This window comes from Ptychodera flava, chromosome 4 (genome assembly GCF_041260155.1).
Source record: "Ptychodera flava strain L36383 chromosome 4, AS_Pfla_20210202, whole genome shotgun sequence".
NCBI classification, from domain to species: Eukaryota; Metazoa; Hemichordata; class Enteropneusta; family Ptychoderidae; genus Ptychodera; species Ptychodera flava.
The window spans coordinates 14,449,094-14,470,860 of NC_091931.1; the positions used below are offsets into that span (position 1 = coordinate 14,449,094).

The window sequence follows — 21,767 nt, forward strand, 5'->3', positions numbered from 1 at the left end:
TCTATGTATGTATCTATGTATGTATCTATGTAGGTATGCACGTATCTATTAATCTATCTAGGTTTGTTTTCACGCACTATAACAAAATGCAATTTATACGGTATAATAACCAACGCCAATTGCCACATCTATTTTACATACAGTGAATGTTTTTGTTGTGTTTATTAGGTTAATTTGTATCCCGACAATAATTGCATTAAAGCCCACACTTATTTTATTGTATAAAAGGCGTGCGTTGTGTTGCAAATCCAACATTGCACACCATCAATTATTCTCTGACACTCTTCCTGGGACATCCGAAGTAATTACGTGGCAGAATTTTCACCGTTTCTAGAAAGGAGGGACAGGATGTTTAAGTCACTCTCTGGATTGGCATTTTGTCTGTCCCTGTTCTCTCTCTTTCACAAAGCCGAATGTGATTGTTTTGAAGGTAACCTTCAATGTGCACGTCTTTCTGTGTGGTAATATGGAAACATGGGTGCATGTGTGGTAAACGGTTTTTTGTTACTTATCTACAGTTGCCGACATCGAGAACGCATACATACACTATACCAACACATGGGCTCAGACGCACACTATAACTCACGCAGATATACATACACACACACACACACACACAAACACACACACACATATATATATAATATATATATATACATATATATATATATATATATATATATATATATATATATATATATATATATATATATATATATATATATATATATAGCTTGCGAACGAGGATGGGACCATTATATGGGCAAATGCTATTACGTGCACCAAGGCCGAATGTATACGTATGAAGAGGCAAGGACAGTGTGCTCTGGACTGGGCAGTTCCTTGGCAAAGGTAGAAAATGTCCAAGTAGACCTGTTCTTGAAAGGTAAGCAGACCATAATTAGTTCATGACATGTAGGTTGTTTTTTGGAAATTCATAAAAAGAGACTCTTGCTTAAAGCCCAATAACCTGTAACTTTTACCTGTTTTTACCTATTTTTTGTTCGGTAAATCATGTTAAAACGTCAATAAAATATTTTCCAGTTCTTCAAAAATGATGTTTTCCCTTAAAAATAAATCGTAAATTACCTCCCCGCCGATGCACAGCCGCTAAAAAATCAGCCGCGTCAAGCGCCGGATGTCAACAACGTTGTATTCCAGTCCGGACCAGAGTGGAACTTGGCAACATAAAATCGCTCGTTGTTGGCATACAGTACGTGTTGTGATCCCAAACGAATGTGTGATTCTTCGTTACTTGGTAGGACAGTTAACATAAGTAAATCGTCATTGAAATCAAACATAAGAGAAAATGTCAAAAGTTACAGCTTATGGAGCTTTAAGCCGAAATACGTAAGTATAGGGTAGAGGATTTCAGTTGTTACCATTTCGCGTTTGTAGGCCTGCAATAGACATCAAGTATATAAGCTTACATTGCAAAAGCTATTAATAGCTTCTTTCAATTTGTTATTTTGGCCTGTTCCATTACATAGTTGCTCAGATTGCTCCATGCGGCCTCTTATGGTGTTTCTGTTAATGAAGAGAAGAGCCACACTTTGAAAAGAAGATAAAAGTGCTGTAATTGGCCTCATTTAAGATATCAAGGTCTGGTCCTTGTTTCCAAGTACACTTTGAACCTCATTGGCTGAACAAGAAATCATAGGTTGTTAACTGCCTACATGCCAACGGTCCATGTCTGTTGGATTCAATCACATTGTTGACATGTCTTTCTAGAAAAGGTAATTTTGTCAGCAAATCCATGATAACTGTTCAATACTTATTTCAACGTGTTAGACGAAGACTGAAGATTTCTAATTATTGGTCTAGGCATGGATGTTAAACGACAGGTCGGGGAAGCCTAATTTAGTGTTCTATCTTTCTTTATTCGCAGGTTACAAAAGCAGGTACGACGGGAATTTGTGGCTCGGTGCAACCGATGCGAAACATGAGGGGAAGTGGACGTGGGAAGACGGTACACAAGTATGTCCTTCTTTATATTATCGCTTACCTTTCTTAGGACTTGTAAGCCTGCGTTACATGTATATAGTATACGCATTATTGTCGTAAAACACATGTTCCTACTCGGGTATTACCGAAAAGGCCTGCCTTCACACAACCCATGTATAGTTATGTACCAGGGCCTGTAAATACGATGCGACTGCCCTCAAACCTATAGAAATCCATTGTAGGTCAATGAGATTTCTAATCAAACATGATCTGCGGCGGTGACAGGGACCCATCAGTCCTGGTCGTACAATTTAACTGTTGATTTCTTGCGAAGGCATGATTTCTTGCTCAAGTTAAATAAAAAAATGAAAAAAAAATTGCATTTCTGACCGAAATTAACGTTAAACGCGACGAATACTGGAGAAGTGTCACAAAAAGATGCTGACATTGATTTACCAAACCATAGGGGCGTAAATCATATGTATTACTGATCAGTGTTTGGCGTCCATGAAAATTAATGTCCGCAACAACGGAGAGTCGGGTCGAAAAGCTGACTTACATAATAGTTATAGGAAGCTAGATTTTTCTTCGGAAGTTTGCCAAAAATTTTGCAAACGCAGTACAAACTTCATACGTTTTGGGATGTAAAATGCAAAAAAAAAAAAACCAAACAAACAAATAAACAAACAAACAAAACCAAACAAAACGAAGCAGTATGAACATTCCGTACGTTCCCAAGCAGCTGCTCACTTTCGTTGGTAAGACCTTTGTGAGAGAAAAACCAGCGTGCACGTGTGTGTATGTCTATTTTTAGTTGACGCATTGGATTTTTGATTACCGAGAAGCTTTAAAGCCGCACTTTTCAATCCCAGGTTCTCGCATTAGTGGAGTTCTCCTCCCAGTCAAACGCTTGGCCAGTACGATGTTTGATTTCTATAACATTAATTACACAAACTGATCTAAACCTTTTGGCGCCTTTTGCTGATCCTGCAAACAGAGTTTATACAAGCGTTTGATTGACGGTCGGTTCAAATCGCCAACGGTCATTGATTCCCCACCACAAACGCTCGAATTTCCTAAAAAATTGTCTGCCAGTCGCGTTAGACTTGGAATATAACCACAGAGTTCGATCGGCAGCAAATTCGCGCTGACCGCTTGGCAGTCTGTCTGCGTTTTTGCGGCCGGGGAAAACTAAAAAGTGGCATTTTCAGGAGCGAGTGTCCGCTTGTTGCCTGTTTGGTGTCCACTTACACAATGAACGCCGCCGTAGCTTCGCGTCCTTTTAAAGGGATGCTGCGCCTTTAACCTTTGTTGAGCGGTCATAACTGCGAGCACTGTACGAATATGCGGAAGGTATGTTGATGTCAAAGAAAATAGATTAATAGAGATAGCTGGCTTCCCGAAAAAAGGCAAAAGTAGATCATCCTTTTACATTTATTAACACTATTTATTTACTTATTTATTTACATTTTTAATGAGCCGCCGAGTCACTCAATGAGTAATTTTCATCTTGGATCAATACATTGAAATGTTAATATTGAGAGAAAGTACATGTAAAAAAACAACGTTGTTCACAAAGGAACATTCAGTTTGATAAACTCTCTTAGCTTCACCTTACATTACTTACATACACTCTCCCTTCTCGCTAGCATTCTCGTGACACCAACACAAGACTGTTATAAGCATTGCGATTTCTTGCAATGTGTCATCTGGATCGTAACTTTCTAAACTATACTTGAGCTGGTACGGAAAATTTGTATTTCACACAGGTCACATATACTAATTGGGCTCCTGGTCAACCAGATAATACAGGAGGAAGGGAGCATTGCCTTCACCTGTGCAAAGATTGGGATTTAAAGTGGAATGACCGTGTATGCACCACGCATATGGGATTCATCTGTGAGAAGGAAGCAAGTAAGTTGCATCATCCGCATGAACATGTGCAAGTGATTGACACCAACTCCGCAATCCCCTAGTTTATTCATTTTATGCCAAACTTTTTATGACATCTGTTGTTGTTGTGTGTGTGGGAGGGGGTACCAAAAGCTGGTCATCAAGTATCACTGAACTCTTACCAGGCGCCAAATGTAAAATAATTATTTTACACATTAGAAGAACATATTCATACGAAAAGGGTGTATTTGCATGCATTTATCAATAAAAAACTACTATAGCATAAGTATAAATAAATCAATACAGACATAAGTAAATACATATATGAGTGAAAAAACATACATATATGTGAACCAATTCACACAAGACCTATGAAGACAGACATATACATACATACGTGCATACGTACGTGCATACATACATACATACATACGTACGTGCATACATACATACATACATACATACATACATACATACATACATACATACATACATACATACATACATTCATACATACATACATACATACATACATACATATACATACATACATACATACATACATACATACATACATACATGCATACATACATACATTCATACATACATACATACATGCACTCACGCACGCACGCACATATACATACATACATACATACATACATACATACATACATACACAAGCCCATATGCACTCATGCACGCACGCACGCACATACATACATACATACATACATAGCCCATATGCACTCATGCACGCACATACACACAAACCCACACACTCATATACATACATACATACATACATACATACATACATACATACATACATACATACATACATACATATACATACATACATACATATATACATACATACATATACACACATACAGGATCGAAAAGTTTACATGAGGGGAACGAAGTACGCTTGCGTATATCCACTCGCACACACACACACTGCTACTCGGAAAAGTTTACATGAGGGGGAACGAAATACGCATGCGTATATCTACTCGCACACACACACACACACACACACTGCTCTGAAAAGTTTACATGAGGGGGAACGAAATACGCATGCGTATATCTACTCGCACACACACACACACTGATCCACGCCGCCCTGGAAGATATCCTATAATGCATTGCTGTAAGCCCAACGCCTAAACCGGAAATAGGCTCATTTGGCGTCAAGACACCAAGGCGAGCGGACCGGCGTCGCTCATCCAATCTTGCCGCATATGGCAAGCAATTGCGATAATGACGAATGCTTTATTTCCAAAAATCAGTAAATGACATGCTTTATCCATCCGTACTTCAGTGAGACACGTTCCCCAGTCAGTAATGACAATGGGGCCGGGGTACCCCAGGCCTCCCACAAGTATCAGAGTGTTCACAGCCCCGTGGATCTGTTAGCTGTGATATCGCAGCGGTACTCGTGGCGAACGCGATCGAGTCATTGGGGTCATCGCCACAGGGATGACCCCAAACCAATGACCCGAGCGCGTTCGACACGCCACAAGTACCGCTGCGATATCACAGCTACCCCGTGGATTGTTGTAGCGAAGCCAGCAGTTTTTCTCACAGAAACAAGTTGCATAATGTACTCAGTAAAACGTTGTCAGGTACATGTAACATGAAAACTGACTGAGGTCGAAGTGACTAAGGCACTGGGATTGATTTGACCACAATCAACGACAAGAGGGTGTGAATTACTTGGGTCGAAACGGACAGGGGTCGAGGTGACCTGCTGCCCCGGTCCTCAACTGCAGGCCTGACGGCCTGGCTATGTTTACATAAGGCGTCCACATTTTAGAAAATCACTAAAAGTAGGCAGAAAGAAAGCCCCCATTACGTGAAAACGCTAGGGGTCGATAGGGGTCGGATGACAGTTTGACACATTTCGTACCATTAAGAGTCGAATGATACTACATTGACCGGGTTGACCATATGACTTTCATCAAAAAACGTCCGGGGAAAGGTGAATACATTTGATGTTTGACCAAACTTTACAAAGCATCAATTTTTCGATCAAAAAATTCACGCGTAGAACTAATGAAAATTCGTAAAAAAATACCACTGCCTTGTACATCAGGCACTAAAATGTCGTAGGCGTGAAAATGAGTTTATTAGAAAATACACAGTGGCTCTTAATATTAGTTTGAAAATTCCAGTTCTCCGTACTCCGTTGCTGTCTAGTTCCAGTGGGCATACTTGGCATTCCAGACATTCATTCCCTGCTGAGTGGAGCTACGTACGATCCTGAGTAAAGTATAGCAGAGAGTTTAGAGAGCAGAGAGTTTAGCAGTAAAGCTGTTGCTTTAGTTCAGTAAGCTGTTGCTGTAGTTCCTGTTGAATGCTGTATTTAACCATTAAAGAATATAAGCCGAATGGCAGAGAGCTGTAATACACGACTCCCAGTGTTTTATTGGCCTGGGTTGGGCCGTTAACCCCAGCAGAACTTCGCCGGCATGGCAGGTACCATTAAGTCAGAAACCCTTACGGGGCCTCTAAGCAGTGTAGTATTACTCAGGCCGGCTACCACTTTATCACTGTGTAAAGCCCTGTACGAACCCGACTCACGACACAAAGGCAAGAAAGAGAAAAAGTGTCGCACATCTTTGTCATCGTCACTAGCCTTCGACGCCGCGAGGTACGTAGAGTCCGAGTAAGAAGTGTGAGCTCTCCGGTGTGGCACTTCCGGGCCTGAAGATCGTCGCGTCAGTGTGTGTATCTCAGAGAGAGTAGCAATGTGTGTGTTGTGTTTGGTGTGTGTGGGCGAGTGGATATACGCATGCGTACTTCGTTCCCCCTCATGTAAACTTTTCAGAGCAGTGTGTGTGTGCGAGTAGATATACGCATGCGTATTTCGTTCCCCCTCATGTAAACTTTTCCGAGTAGCAGTGTGTGTGTGTGTGTGTGTGAGTGTGTGTGTGCGACTGGATATACGCATGCGTACTTCGTTCCCCACCATGTAAACTTTTCGATCCTGTATGTGTGTATATGTATGTATGTATGTATGCACGTATGTATGTATGTATGTATGTATGTATGTATGTATGTATGTATGTATGTATGTATGTATGTTGTGCGTGCGTGCGTGCGTGCGTGAGTGCATGCATGTATGTATGTATGTATGTATGTATGTATGTATGTATGTATGTATGTATGTATGTATGCACGTACGTATGCACGTATGCACGTACGTATGCACGTATGTATGTGCGTGCGTGAGTGCATGTATGTATGTATGTATGTATGTATGTATGTATGAATGTATGTATGTATGTATGTATGTATGTATGTATGTATGTATGTATGTATGCACGTACGTATGTATGTATGTATGCACGTACGTATGCACGTATGAATTGGTTCACATATATGTATGTTTTTTCACTCATATATGTATTTACTTATGTCTGTATTGATTTATTTATACTTATGCTATAGTAGTTTATTTTTATTGATAAATGCATGCAAGTACACCCTTTTCGTATGAATATGTTCTTCATAATGTGTAAAATAATTATTTTACATTTGGCGCCTGGTAATTATCACTGAACTCTTATCGCACACTTCAAGCCTTCAGGAAATCCCTCATTTTAAGCTGTCCAACGTTAACGAACCGCAGCTCGTGTTTCTTAAGTAGTTTCGGACAAGCACTTGATTGTTTTACAAGGTCATTTCATGCTCACTTTACGACCGGACTTTGTAATTGTTTCGACGTTAAAGGATCATTACAAAATGTAATGTATTGAGGGTTACTTTTTAGTCCCCACGGGCAAAGTTCGGGTGGGATTACACCCTATGTCATAGATATGCACGTCGATTTGTTTTGTGATACGATCTAATATGGCCATCTGCAGGCTACTTTTTTTCCTGTATTTGATGTCTACTGTCAATTCTCAGACAAGTTTTGACCAAAGTCTTTCAAACTTGGCATAAGAACTGCACACTGTAACTAACATTTGAACGTAAATTATTATAGAAATATTATCCAAAATGGTTGCCAGACGGCCATGTTTGTTTTTAGGGGCCAAAGCCCTATGAGGCGTGGCCCCTATTGTATTTACTCAGGATCACTTCTTCTCTTTCCTCTTCTTCTTCCGTAAATTCTTTGCAAAGCAAAAATCTCCAAAACCGTTGCGCAAACCTCTGCAGCTAAGCTATGGCATTGGCTTATTCGGGCCTATGTAAGAGTCAAAGAGGGCTATTGACTATTGAACAATGACCAACAGGGGACCAAATTGCACATCAAAATTTTGAGTATGAACTTGACCTTTGACCCTGGCATGTTTCTATACCTCATTGATTATGCACATATCTAATTCCGGCCTTTAAACTAGACCTAGAGTTTCGATTTTTGGTACACAGGGCTAAGTGTCTGTGTAAAGGTTGTTTAACAAAATGTCACATGAACAGCACATCTTATACCCCATTAATTATGCACATATCTAATTCTGGGCGAGCCAATAGAGCTAGAGGTCTGATTTTTGGTACATAGGAATAACTATGGGAGCAAAGATTTTTGACAAAATGTCATGTGACCTCGATGACCTTTGGCCTCAAATATACTTCTATGCCTATAGATCAGTAGCCAAAACTGCTTAACAGTTCTTATTTGGTAGCATCGTAGACAATATGGTACCAGATCATGTGCCACATTAATTATGCACATATCTAATTCTGGGCTAGCCAATAGAGCTAGAGGTCTGATTCTTGGTACACTAGGTATATCTCTGGGAGCAAATATTTTTTACAAAATGTCACTTGACTTCAATGACCTTTGACTTCAAAATTACTTCTATGCTTATAAATCATTAGCCACAACAGCTTTTAAGTTCATATTTGGTAGCACGGTAGACCTCATAATGCCATATCAAGTGCCTCATTAATTATGTACATATATAATACTGGGCTAGGCAATAGAGCAGGAGGTCCGATTATTGGTACACATGGTGACAAAAGGTCACATGACCTCGATGACCCTTTACTTCAAATTTACTTCATTGCCTCTTAATCAGTAGCCACAAGGGCTATTTTGTTCATTTTTGGTGTGATGGTAGACCATATAGTGCCACATCTTTTACCTTAATTTTGAGCGAGCCAATAAACCTAGTGGTCTGATTTTTAGTTGACAGCTGTAGCAATAGGAACAAAAGGTTTTTTTTTGCAAAAAACACGTGTAAATGAGATGACCTTTGCCCTCCCTGATGACACTTGCCTTCTTTTTCCCACTTAAAATTGCTTTTGCCCCAGCATCGCTGCTTGCAGCTATGAGCTACAATATGTCAGGTCTTGTACGTTAAAAAAGGAAACATGTGCTTAGTAAATGCATGTTTGTTTGTTGTTATTGTTTTATTGAATAAAAATTGACTGCAAGAATGAATGTCAGCTCTGGACGTTGTAAAGAAATTACTCCGAATATGATACTGAAATTTCTTGTCTTTCACCAAGACACTTCGAAAACTCTAAGTTAAGTATATTGTACACAGTAGTTTATATATATATATATATATATATATATATATATATATATATATATATATATATATATATCTTTAACATCCCCTGTACTTCCCTTTGTTCCCTGTACTTTTAAACCAAGTCAAGTTTCACTCTTGACATATTCCATATGAGGGACTTCTACATATGTCCACACAGATCAATCTTTATCACGAACCAACACCATATAAGATTTCTAATAACCACATTACAATCATTGATCACATAACCCACTATTTCTCAAAGTTAGCTAACTAATTCCATTCACACATCAGATATCAACTGCACATACACATCAATACATCGTTTTCTCTACCATTTTCCGGCAAGGTGTTGACCAGTATCACTTTACCGTCATTTACTTTAAAGGCTTTCAAAATCCATTAACTAAGTAGGCACTATGTCATTCACAATGACTTGTCAACAGTGGCTAGAAGGTACCATAAATCTGCTGATAACATGTCAAGGGGACTAATGCTATATTTTCAGAGGCCAGAGGTCCATATATCTTTCTTTCATGAATATGACTTTGTTTGTGTACCGTCTATTTACTGTCTGTTCTGTGCTGTTTTGTGTCTATGTTTACAACTATTGTCTTACGAATTCTGACCTAATGTCAGTGGATTATGGATTGGTATGATTGCGATTATTTTTCTATAACATTTTTATTATGTGTGTTCACTAAAGCCAGTACATTTTCCTCTTCTACTAAAAAAATATTGGTCTTTAAAAGAAAGCATTGTGTACAATAGACAGGGGTTTTTATTAATTCAAGTCCGGTCTAAAAGTATAATATCAATAGTATTGTACATTACATGCACACAGATGGGCTGTTTTGCCAAGTTGTACAGTTGGATTTTGACATCATTTGGGACCCGGAATACAACAAGAAATGGTTATTTACCGACACAAAGAGGACAATGAAAATGACATTCAAAGTTACGGCTACTGTTTTTCTAGCTTTAGAGGTCCTTTCCCGTTAGTAAGCATGTTCACTTGCCTCCACAGCCTGTGAAGGTGAGGCCGTTGGAGTAGAGAGTGGAGGAATACCAAACTCACAAATGACGGCAAGTAGCGAGTATAATGACAAGCATAGGGCATACCAAGGTAGACTGAATTTTGTAGGATCTGGTGTCTCCTCTGCCTGGTGTGTAGGATTCAACAGGGTTGGCGAGTGGCTGCAAATTGACCTTGGTCGCAGCAGAAAGGTCACCAAAGTGGCAACACAAGTAAGTGTTCTGAACGTTTCTTAACTGATTACAGTGGCAGGAGTATGGCAATCGATAATCAATATATTATATATATATATATATATATATATATATATATATATATATATATATATATATATATATTGTGGATTTCCAAATTAAAGACATTAACACCTGACGGCCTAAATATTCACAGTTAGCTGCTCTCATTGTCTTTATTCGAATTCCAACACTTAGCTCTCTCAACCACACTATAAATACACATAAAACATTCTCTCAATTGCCATTCAACATCTGAGCCATTCAAATAGGTAAGAACTCTTGTATGTTCACCATAAACGTTGAAAAAAACATGGTGTCACTCTGGTTATTTTATCTAGACTTTGATGTATTTCTTGCGTACGACATATCGCTCTATAGGTAGAGCTTCTTCAGGTTCATCTGAAGACAGTGATGAAATGTACAGATGTCAGTGTGTTTATAAATTTCAACTTGACAGTGTAATGTTTTCAATTCAGCGTACATAGAAGTTAGATGAATCTTTTTGAAAGTTTCAAACTGTACATCGCTGGTGGGGAAGACATTGAAAATGACATTGTTTCATTGTGTGGAAGACTTTGAAAGATTACAAGTGGATTTGACTAAAAAAAAACCAATCAATATATGTATACTGTGCAATCACTATAAGCCTTCTGTACTAGTACATGCTTCATGTGTTATAAATTTTATTACATCGAACATTTTAAATCATCGCAAATCCATTATTTGTACTGTGCACATCGAACAACAGATTGAAATGATGCGCAAATTTTCGGATGACGCACTTTCTGTATCTCGTACAAGAGTTCCTTGCGCGGCACCTGTACACTACAATGCATGTGCGCGCTTCGAACTTGTGTTCGATCAGCCAGCGCTTAGCGGGAAAGAGTCGAGGGCAACATAGCAAAATTGAACCATGTTATTGGAATACCGCGTGGCGGACTTTTAGCCAATCACGAGATCAGTAATATAGGTGACGTGTAATAATAGACGATAAAATCATGGACACATCTACAAAAATTGTCGTGTTAAAATTATTGATTTTTTCTATAATTTATTTTAGTCAATTGTTCTTCTCTGTGTTGATGAATAAATCCATAATTCCTAAAAATATACTGATCCGTTGTTACATTTGTTGCAAAGTAATTAATATTCAGGGTAACTCAGACAAGGGGGCGCGACTGTAATTTTTGCGTCTCTGTCTCTTCCCCACGAACATACAGGTATAATGAAATGTGTAATTTTCCAAGCACTTGTTATGTCTTTCAAAGGGCCGTGGTGACAGTGCATATCCCATGTGGGTGAAGTCATACAAATTAGGATACAGCGAGGATGGACATGATTGGAAGTTCGTTGCTGACTCATTGGGCAATGATAAGGTATCGTCAAGTCCAGATGTGAATATTTATTTGTGACAAACTCAATGCAATAAGTATTTTTCAAACATATGGTGAATGTATAAATCAATCAAATCGACAAAACCAAAGACGGAACAATTTCCTTATAAAAGACACAACTATACTTGTAGATATGTGCACAACTCTGAGAATTGACATCCGACTTTCGTCTCTTTTTTCAGTACTTAATTCGAATTGTTTCATTAACTTTTATTAAAGTTGTTCCACCCTTATTTTACAGCTGTTTGCTGGAAACCATGATATAAATACTGTCGTCTACCATGACTTCAGAGAGAATTCCTTCACGGCCCGGTACGTTCGATTTTATCCGATGTCATGGAAGCGACGAATGGCTATGCGTGTTGAAGTCTATGCATGTTAGAAGTGGAAGAGAAGCGACATCAACGACCATGAAGACAAACACTCTGCCTAGCCTGAAGCTTAAGTTGACACATACGTCTAAGCTGTCTCTATAACTTTATGAGTATTTGGTGAAGGATATTGGTAATTCATCACTTGTAATTTCATTGTAGTAGCATGTGTTCAATTAAAGTAACTCCAGGAGTCTGGTTATAAGCACATGAGAGACTGCAGTCGTGTCATTTACTCATTCATGTGAATTATATGGAACTGTAATTTCTAAGGATAACTGACATACAATCGCTTCATTCCCATTCTTGTGACGTTTACCGTAAACCATCAGTTTTCGCCGATATTTTACGGTTAACTTCGAGGTCGAGACGGTTAACTTCGAGGTCTTCTCGATATACGTCATCAGTTTGAGAGTGTTATTGAACCACATTTTCAACGTGTAAGTAGACAAACAAGCCATCTGTTGCTCTCCGCCAGGGTTGCGATGTTGCTGGCATAATACTATAAAGGGCTTTCATGGACAAGGGAAATTTAGGTACAGTAGCTAAATACAGTACAAGTATGTTGAAACTTGTAGGCACTATTCAAGACACGGTAGTTCCATCGAATTCCTTGTCGGTCTTTGTACATGCTCCACAAAACAAATTTACGAGTCGCACTTACAGGTCTATCGCGCACAGGCAGTGAGTGCGTACCGCTCAGCGTGACAGTGACAACTTTTGACAAACAAGATGGCCGTCACTCTCTGCTCCTTACGACAATCGACAGGGCGCAATCGAAAGCTGGAGAGTTTTGAACCAGTAAGGAGTTTAGGATATCGACTAACGAATGCAACAACATTGTACCTTAAAAAGTTCTTCCCGTGTGAGTTTTTTGTTAGTTCCTTGATGTTTTCTTATAAGGTTCATCAAGATATCAATGAATTGTTGGGCGCTGTAATGACTTCTGTGGAAACGTTGTACGCATATAGGTTCATGGGATATGCCTATTTACATAAATAATTCCATATTGATGCGCGTGGTGGAATAAAAATGCAGCCCCAAAATGTAAGTGTTTTCCTATCATTGTAAAATTATTGCCATTTGTGCTGTGTCAACCTTCGTCCCGTGAGATGTGACATAGCACAAATGTCACATATGAAGATTTAACACACATGATATCGAGCACTTCCTCTGACTACAGTATCATGGTGGCGCTTTTTGTGAACAATTGTGGTTTCAAGTCTAAACTTCGTGATGGATAGCATTAATTGAGTTTAAGGAAAACAGAACATACACATATCATCGGACTGAATAGTTCACACATAAAAACGATTCACACGACAAATACATCTGCTGAACACTCTGTCATGATGTGAGCCTTCATTTTGTTTTTGTCACTTTTCGAACGTCAGGCAATCTGAACATTCCTAAGAAAAAAAGAGTGGCTGCACATGGTATCCCGTACTACTGTGTCACCTTGTGCTCTGTGACGATGTTTAACTTGTAATGAATGAGTCCATTTATACGATTCAAAAGTAGCGTCGAACGGGAATTTCTTTAGGTAAAACACCAGAAATATATTTTATGTTCGCGCGTAGGGAATAACAGTATTTCGTTCTTTGTAAGTATATCAATCCTATTCTATTCCTAACCATGTGATGAGATACCCTCTAGTTGCACATCTTCATCGAGAAGAACAGGAGTTCACAGGTTAGGCGCAGGATTTCCCCCGCTTCATGATAAACAAAGATCACGCATGACAAAAAGTCAAAATCTTCTTTTGACCCTTTCCCCTCATCTCCAAACTCATTGATGTTGCCACAGACAAGATTTATTATCGATAGTCTCTGTATTTATTTTATTATTAACATTAATGATAATCAGATCTCATCGCGTTTCTCTTTAAAAGCGATGAAGAGTTTAACTAAATATAAAGAATGAGCAAATATACATTATTTTCCTAATTCTCATTTCAAAAAAACCCAAAAAACAGATAAAACTGTACAATTTCTACAGATATAAAATAAGATACGTTTTGCTTTTGACAAGTCTGTTCCAGCTAGAATTATTTTAAGTACTATCATCGATGTATCATCCTTAAACACAATTGAATCTCTCAAAGTGAAGGTCTTAAAATTAACATAAATATAAAAATCGAGAACAAAACTGAACAGTGAAAACAGCTGACTAATTATTCGTCTGTGTAAATTTCGTAGCATAGCCTAAATGATTGTGTTTCTTCAAATTTGAGACGATAATGTATGTAGTATCTCCTGTAAGAACATGTACGGCGTTTGTGGCAAATTCCGAAGAACAACTAGAGTCTGCATTTCTACTTGAAACTTAAATTTGTTGATTGTAACAGCTTTGGAATTCGAGATTTGCATAGTCAATTTCAAATTCGAATTTCCCTGTAATCACGCTTGAGAAATCTTCTGTCACGATTTCAGTCTTTTTTCATATGTAAATAATAGTAGTGAAACAATCTGTTATATAAATATCAAACCCAAATACGATGTTCCCAAGCATTCACCGCCTGTTTTAAAATGCCTAACAAAAGGGGCGTATACTCGCCAGGTTTATATCTTTACAATCTAATGAAATGTTCTGATCTTTAAAAAATCATACAATACATCAAATCGGCATCCTTCGGAAAATGTGATGAGTCACTCAGTAGCCAGGCTGCACTTTCTCACTAGCGCTCTCAATTTTTTCTGAAGCTGAGGTATAAACGATGAACATTTGTATGAGGGCGCTCTCTGTCGTCCTGTTGTTGTTATCGGTGATTTTATCGTTGATTCTCCCGTAATACATTTTTGATGTCATAGGTGGTAAATTTTGTTCATCGGAAGTTATTGATTGTGCACCGTTGACTCTGGTTACAAACAACACTAAACGTCTTTTCCTCTGTATTCTTGTTCCGAGGAAAACTAATCTTTTCCAACACACGGATGAGAGAAGGATGGCTAGCAGTTTCCTCTAATAATCTGGAAAGTTCCGTAGTAGCATAGACTGGATACGTTTCCTCCAGTAGTGACACTTCATTGTAATTTGTGAACTACACATCGAGGGCGCTGTATTTCAGACTTTATATGGAAGATGCACATGTAGGACAGTACCACAATAGCAATGCGTTGGTATATCGTGGACTTCCAGCACAGTTTAACATCACTGAGCCATAAATATAACCGTGGACTAGAAATGGCACCATGCAGGCAAGTTTTTACAATGTCACTGAATAAATATCAAAAACAAGAGCTGCACGTACAAATAAGTAAATCACCAAGTTCATTGTGCGACTCTCCTTCGAGAAAATCGACCCACTTTATTCTAACATGGACGGACGTTTGTATGCAAATACATAATCTACAGCTGAAAACTGTTGGTCGTATCCCACAACAACGCAAAAGCACGTACTTTTGTAGTAACGGTCGATAACTCCCCGATTGGAGAAAGGATGCGGCCGCAGATTCAATGAATAGTCTCTCGCTAAGTTTTGGCAAGTTCAAGCATGATAAATATTCCCAGCACAAGACTCAGATATTTTTTCCTCCGAATTCTTGTCTGTGCATTCCCATATAGTTTCACGGTCTCCGAGCTGTGTGCAATGCCACGGTGGGGGGGGGGGGGGGGGCGAAAAGATTGTTCAAGGCTAAATATGCATGCTAGTTAACTTCTCCCCATTGCAGCAACAAGTACAAAGTCTGTTCGCTCGGACTTAAGCTGGGAAACGTACTGAGCATCATACTTTTGTAGGCCTGCCAATTCGCCTGGTTCTGTAGGCGCTGCTGTAAGCTGCTTTCCGTTCGATATGGCCTCAACTGGAGAAACGGTTTTCAGGGGACGCTTTGCTCACACTCTTGTCAAGAGAAACCGTGAACTAATACTTTATTTTACGATCACGAATACAATCAACGATCACTTTGCAAACGTCTCGACCAAAGGAACAAGTACTTCAATTTAGTGTAATTGCAATAAATTTAACAATGGCCGACGTGCCATTCTCAAAGAACAGAGAATTTTCTTTGCACGAATATCAAAATCAACCACAGCAAGCTGTTGACAAGCCAAAAAAGAGATTCTACCTTATTGGGGGTGGTTTAATTACATCAGGTCGATCTAAAACTGCCTTCAATACGATTGGAACGTATTTTGGAGAATAGGATAATGTATAATTGTTGGTTAAATCAGCAAATTTAAGCTCATCTACTTTTCTTGTTTTGCTATTTACTTATTAAGTGTAATGTGTAATGTTGAAACTTTCAGCTATAGGGCACCTAACACTTTTGATAAATTTGAACAATTAAAAGATCCCAGTCTCCAAAATTAGTTCCAATCGTGTTATTCCTATTAGACTAACCAAGCCGTGACAATCTATCATTCTGTCAAACAAAAACTGAACATGATTTTTTCCGTCTTGTCTGTGCAAAGGTCAAATAAGCTTCAATATTGTTTAAGCTGTCGTACATTGAGTGGAATGTGCCACTCGACTGATTTCCATTGTTCCGCCTTTATAGCACATTTAATTCTGACGATCAAATAGACTTTAGGTTTACAGCGAATCAGCCTCGCCAAAGCTTTATTACATGATGAAACTATAAAACTCAAACATCATATCATTATTCGAAGCTTTTTCCAGTGCTCTGCGTGCGATGTTGTCGGAAGAATCTCTTATTGATCAGAATGCGCTCGGAGCCGTCCGATACCAGAGTCGTGATCATCGAACCGCCCTCTGTCTCTCCCAGAATGAGAGGAATGAGACCCTGCAAAGTCCACAAACGCGACGCAGGAAAAACAAACAAATAAATAAGACACATATTTCACCAACAACAGGAATTCTAAATAAAGTAGGGTTGCGTTGTCGGCCATGCAATACAAAATGGTACAATAATATCTCGGATATGAAGGTCTTCATTTGTTAAAAGGCCGTTGACTTCGCAGGGGCATTAATGGTCGTGAGCAGTGACAAATGTACTCAGACGAGGGTAAATGTTTCGATAGCACGGAATATAAAGATTTCACCCTGGACTTGAATAACGTGCACATTCTAACGTCCTCGGAGACTGTGATTGGCATTGTGAAGCAAAACTTAAACAACGATGACAGCAGTAAAACCTACAGCTGTGATTTTTTTCTTTTCTGTTGAACCGATGATGACAAAATCAACAGTCACAAAATGTACACTGTATGTGTGTGTGTGTGTGTATGTATGTATGTATGTATGTATGTATGTATGTATGTATGTATGTATGTATGTATGTATGTATGTATGTCATTGTATGTCATTTAATGCAAGTACCATATTGGATAAATCAATTGAAGGATGTATTGATTGCAAGACGGAAATTTAAACACTACAAAACGGTATGAGACTGCTATGCAAAGGTAAAATAAATTTAGCCACCATAAATCTACCAAGGGAAGGCGTCATAGTGTAAAATGTCAATAACCCGGATATTTCATGTGTAAATACCTTAATCAAATATTTCATGAAAATCTTTCAAAGCTATTTTAACCCAAAATGTCGAAAAACAAAATGAATGATGTTTTACTTTACTGCGGGACATGTTTCAATGCAATGCTCTTTTCTGTTTGTATTCATGCTCTGGAATCAACACCTGTTGCAAGATATCAATGCAAAATAATTGTAATAGGCTACGTCCAGCGGAGAACGAGATAGCCTGACATTGAATCAGTGAAAAAACCATAATATCTGGAGAAACTAACGCCACTATCTTAGCTTTGTAATAGATGTTATGATGTAATAGCTATAATAGGATAAGAATTTGGAATAATTAAATGAAATCGATGAAAAACTACGTTAATGTATATATGTATATGTGCCAGTATATGTGAATGTATGTCTGTCAGTAAGATTGCCAGTATGTCTATCAATATGTCTGTCAGTATATGTATTGATGGATGTGCAGGGCTCGAAACTTTTTCCCCTGGTAGTTCACTTGGGCTACCATATTCAGAAGTTGGTAGCCCAGTGACAATGGCTGGTAGCCCATGCATATTTTAGTTTAGGGATATTGTTTTTCATAATCCAAACAAGAAAAACTGCAATTTTTCAAGATTCTGTCCATGAAGTGAATTTTCTAGTCATTTGATGTGAATACTTACACGCCCAATACCCAAAGGAAACTGGTATAAGCCCCCCAAGATATATTTCTGGTCCTTGGTATTCAGCAAAAGTAATGCGGTGATTTTCTCTTTTCCCCCTTTTTATTCTTGACAATGCTAGTTTTGCACTATTGATGCAACAGGTGTTGTCTTTTTTCACTGGCTGTATAATAATTCTGTTTCTGTTTAGCAATTTTCGACATGCAAACAGGGATATCAAGGATAGCTGTACTGATTAAACTGTAACCCCCCAAAAATGCAATGACAAGCAAGTTCTAAAATGATTCACGCGGTGATGACCAGAAACGATCTTTTTTTTGGGAGGGGGTGGGGGGCAGTGATACTCAAATGTTTAGTGACCTATTGAAAACTCGTTTCATTCTCAGAGTTGTATGAAAATTTTGATAGTCGTCATGACAACGACCATGACCTTCTCAGCACGTCGAGACTAGACACATTGTAGCAGTGCTTAAAATAGACCATGGGCTTTCTACAGGGAGGAGGCACATTGTCCGTGATTGAAACATTATGATCAAAATGCAATGAAATAATCGCAATCATACCAATCCGTACTAGGTCAAAAGTCGTAATACAATAGGGATAAACATAGATACAAAACAGCATAGAACAGAAAGTAAATCGCCGGTACACACAACAAAGTCAGATTAATGAAAGGAAACTATATGGACCTCTGGCCAAAAAAACCCCGAGGAAGTGATGTCAGGTGTTTATAAAATAATCCACATGTTGCACATGTGTGCATTATGTGGCACAATGAAAATGCGTTTTCATTTGCCATCATTTCCTGTACCTGTCACCCAAGTATATCAGTTGAGATATTGTAACTTTTTTGCAAAGTGCCACGGAACGGTTGTTTTTGTAATTTGCATTATAACAAAGTCATAGTCTGCCCTAACCATGCCCAACTACATTTGACTGCAAATTGGCTTGTCCGAACGTGATTGACCGGACATGGTACGCCAAGAACTGACAGAATTTGATGTCCCGATCTTTGGTAGTCCGTGTGGGCTCCAATTTCATGGATTTTGATAGCCCGAAGAAAAAGGTTGGAAGTGAATGCAGGAAGGATGACTGCTAATATCGAGCCCTAAAAATGAATGAATGAATGAATAAATGAATGAACGTATGCATGTATGTATGTATGTATGTATGTATGTATGTATGTATGTATGTATGTATGTATGTATGTATGTATGTATGTATGTATGTATGTATGTATGTATGTATGTATGTATGTATGTATGTATGTATGTATGTATGTATGTATGTATGTATGTGTGTGTGTGTATGTATGTATGTATGTATGTATGTATGTATGTATGTATGTATGTATGTATGTATGTATGTATGAATGAATGTATGTATGTATGTATGTATGTATGTATGTATGTATGTATGTATGTATGTATGTATGTATGTATGTATGTATGTATGTATGTATGTATGTATGTATGTATGTATGTATGTATGTATGTATGTATGTATGTATGTATGTATGTATGTATGTATGTATGTATGTATGTTTGTTTGTTTGTTTGTAAGTATGTGTGTATCTACGTATCTATGTATCTGTGTATGTATATACCTTGTTTTGATAAATCTTTGGACGTATGGAAGGATTGTCTGACGTAATTTCAAATTCTATAAAACTCCATAAAAACGTTATGCAGATAAACAACAAATTAAAGCCACAGCAAATCGTCCAATGAAATTCGATATAGATGAAAATGTCAACAACCGTATATATCATGTCTAAATATCGTCACCAAATATTATAGGAAATCTTTCAAAGGTATTTTAAACCCAAAAAATTGTAAAAACAAAACTGATGTTTAACTTTACTGCAGCGAAGTTTTTCAAGCAATTCTCTTCCTCGGTTTCATTCATGCTCTTAAATCAACAGGTATTACAAGATATGAGACCGAAACAATGGAAAGTGGCCAACTTCAGCCGAGAAGGAGATGGCCTGAAATTGAATCAGTGAACAACATGTAATATCTAGAGGAACTAACACCCATATCTTAAGGCTGCAGTCACAAACACCTCTTGCAACAGGGGGGAGGGAGAGATTCCAACAATGTTCTTAGATTTTTTCAAATACCTCCTTTACAAACTCGCAATATGTTCAATTCCTCCACTTCTGACTTGCAAAAATTTACAGTCCCCCCTCAAAGGGTGGCAAAATGAGGCCTATACAGTGCTTTGTCCAAAAAGATCAAATCATAGTACATAGAGTCTATTTTATTCAAATAAAGCAAAGAATTTTGAATCGCTAACTAAAGTCGATGAAAAACTACGTTAATATTTGATTCTCTGTCAGTCTGTGTAAATCTAAATATATCAGTATGTATGTCTATCAGTATCTGTTAGTCTGTCTGTCTGTCTGTCTGTCTGTCTGTCTGTCTGTCTGTCTGTCTGTCTGTATGTATGTATGTATGTATTTATATATGTATGTATGTATGTATGTATGTATGAATGTAGGTATGTACGTACGTACGTACGCACGTACGTACGTATGTACGAACGTATGTATGTATGTATGTATGTATGTATGTATGTATGTATGTATGTATGTATGTATGTATGTATGTATGTATGTATGTATGTATGTACGTACGTACGTACGTACGTACGTACGTACGTACGTACGTACGTACGTATGTATGTATGTATGTATGTATGTATGTATGTATGTATGTATGTATGTATGTATGTATGTATGTATGTATGTATGTATGTATGTATGTATGTATGTATTTATGTATGTATGTATGTATGTATGTATGAATGTAGGTATGTACGTACGAACGTACGCACGTACGTACGTATGTACGAACGTATGTATGTATGTATGTATGTATGTATGTATGTATGTATGTATGTATGTATGTATGTATGTATGTATGTATGTATGTATGTATGTACGTACGTACGTACGTACGTACGTACGTATGTACGTACGTATGTATGTATGTATGTATGTATGTATGTATGTATGTATGTATGTATGTATGTATGTATGTATGTATGTATGTATGTATGTATGTATGTATGTATGTATGTATGTATGTATGTATCTATCTATCTATCTATATATCTATATAACCATATGCCATGTTTTGATAAATCTATGGAGGAATGGAAGGATTGTTTGACGTAATTTCGAACTCTATAAAACGTCATGAAAATGTCATGCAAATATACAACAAAGTTCAGCTACAGCAGAATCGTCAAATGAAAGGCGATGTAGATTAAAATGTCAATATCTGCCA

The 21,767-nt window shown here is 37.9% G+C and overlaps 1 protein-coding gene across 2 annotated transcripts in view; it reads left to right on the top strand.

The window, feature by feature from the left end:
• Nucleotides 1-310: 310 nt before the first annotated feature.
• Nucleotides 311-21,767, top strand: part of LOC139130431 (lactadherin-like) — a 29,398-nt gene continuing 7,941 nt past the window's right edge. Inside the window, exons 1-7 of one of the 2 annotated variants that reach the window (XM_070696223.1) lie at nucleotides 311-430; nucleotides 734-886; nucleotides 1,889-1,977; nucleotides 3,714-3,858; nucleotides 10,357-10,577; nucleotides 11,870-11,977; nucleotides 12,237-12,579. In XM_070696223.1, coding sequence (XP_070552324.1) covers nucleotides 349-430; nucleotides 734-886; nucleotides 1,889-1,977; nucleotides 3,714-3,858; nucleotides 10,357-10,577; nucleotides 11,870-11,977; nucleotides 12,237-12,377 — 939 coding nt within the window. In that variant the 5' untranslated portion in view covers nucleotides 311-348 and the 3' untranslated portion in view covers nucleotides 12,378-12,579. Of the gene's footprint in view, nucleotides 431-733; nucleotides 887-1,888; nucleotides 1,978-3,713; nucleotides 3,859-10,356; nucleotides 10,578-11,869; nucleotides 11,978-12,236; nucleotides 12,580-21,767 lie in introns of those variants that run through there. The other variant, XM_070696222.1, reaches the window with a different exon arrangement.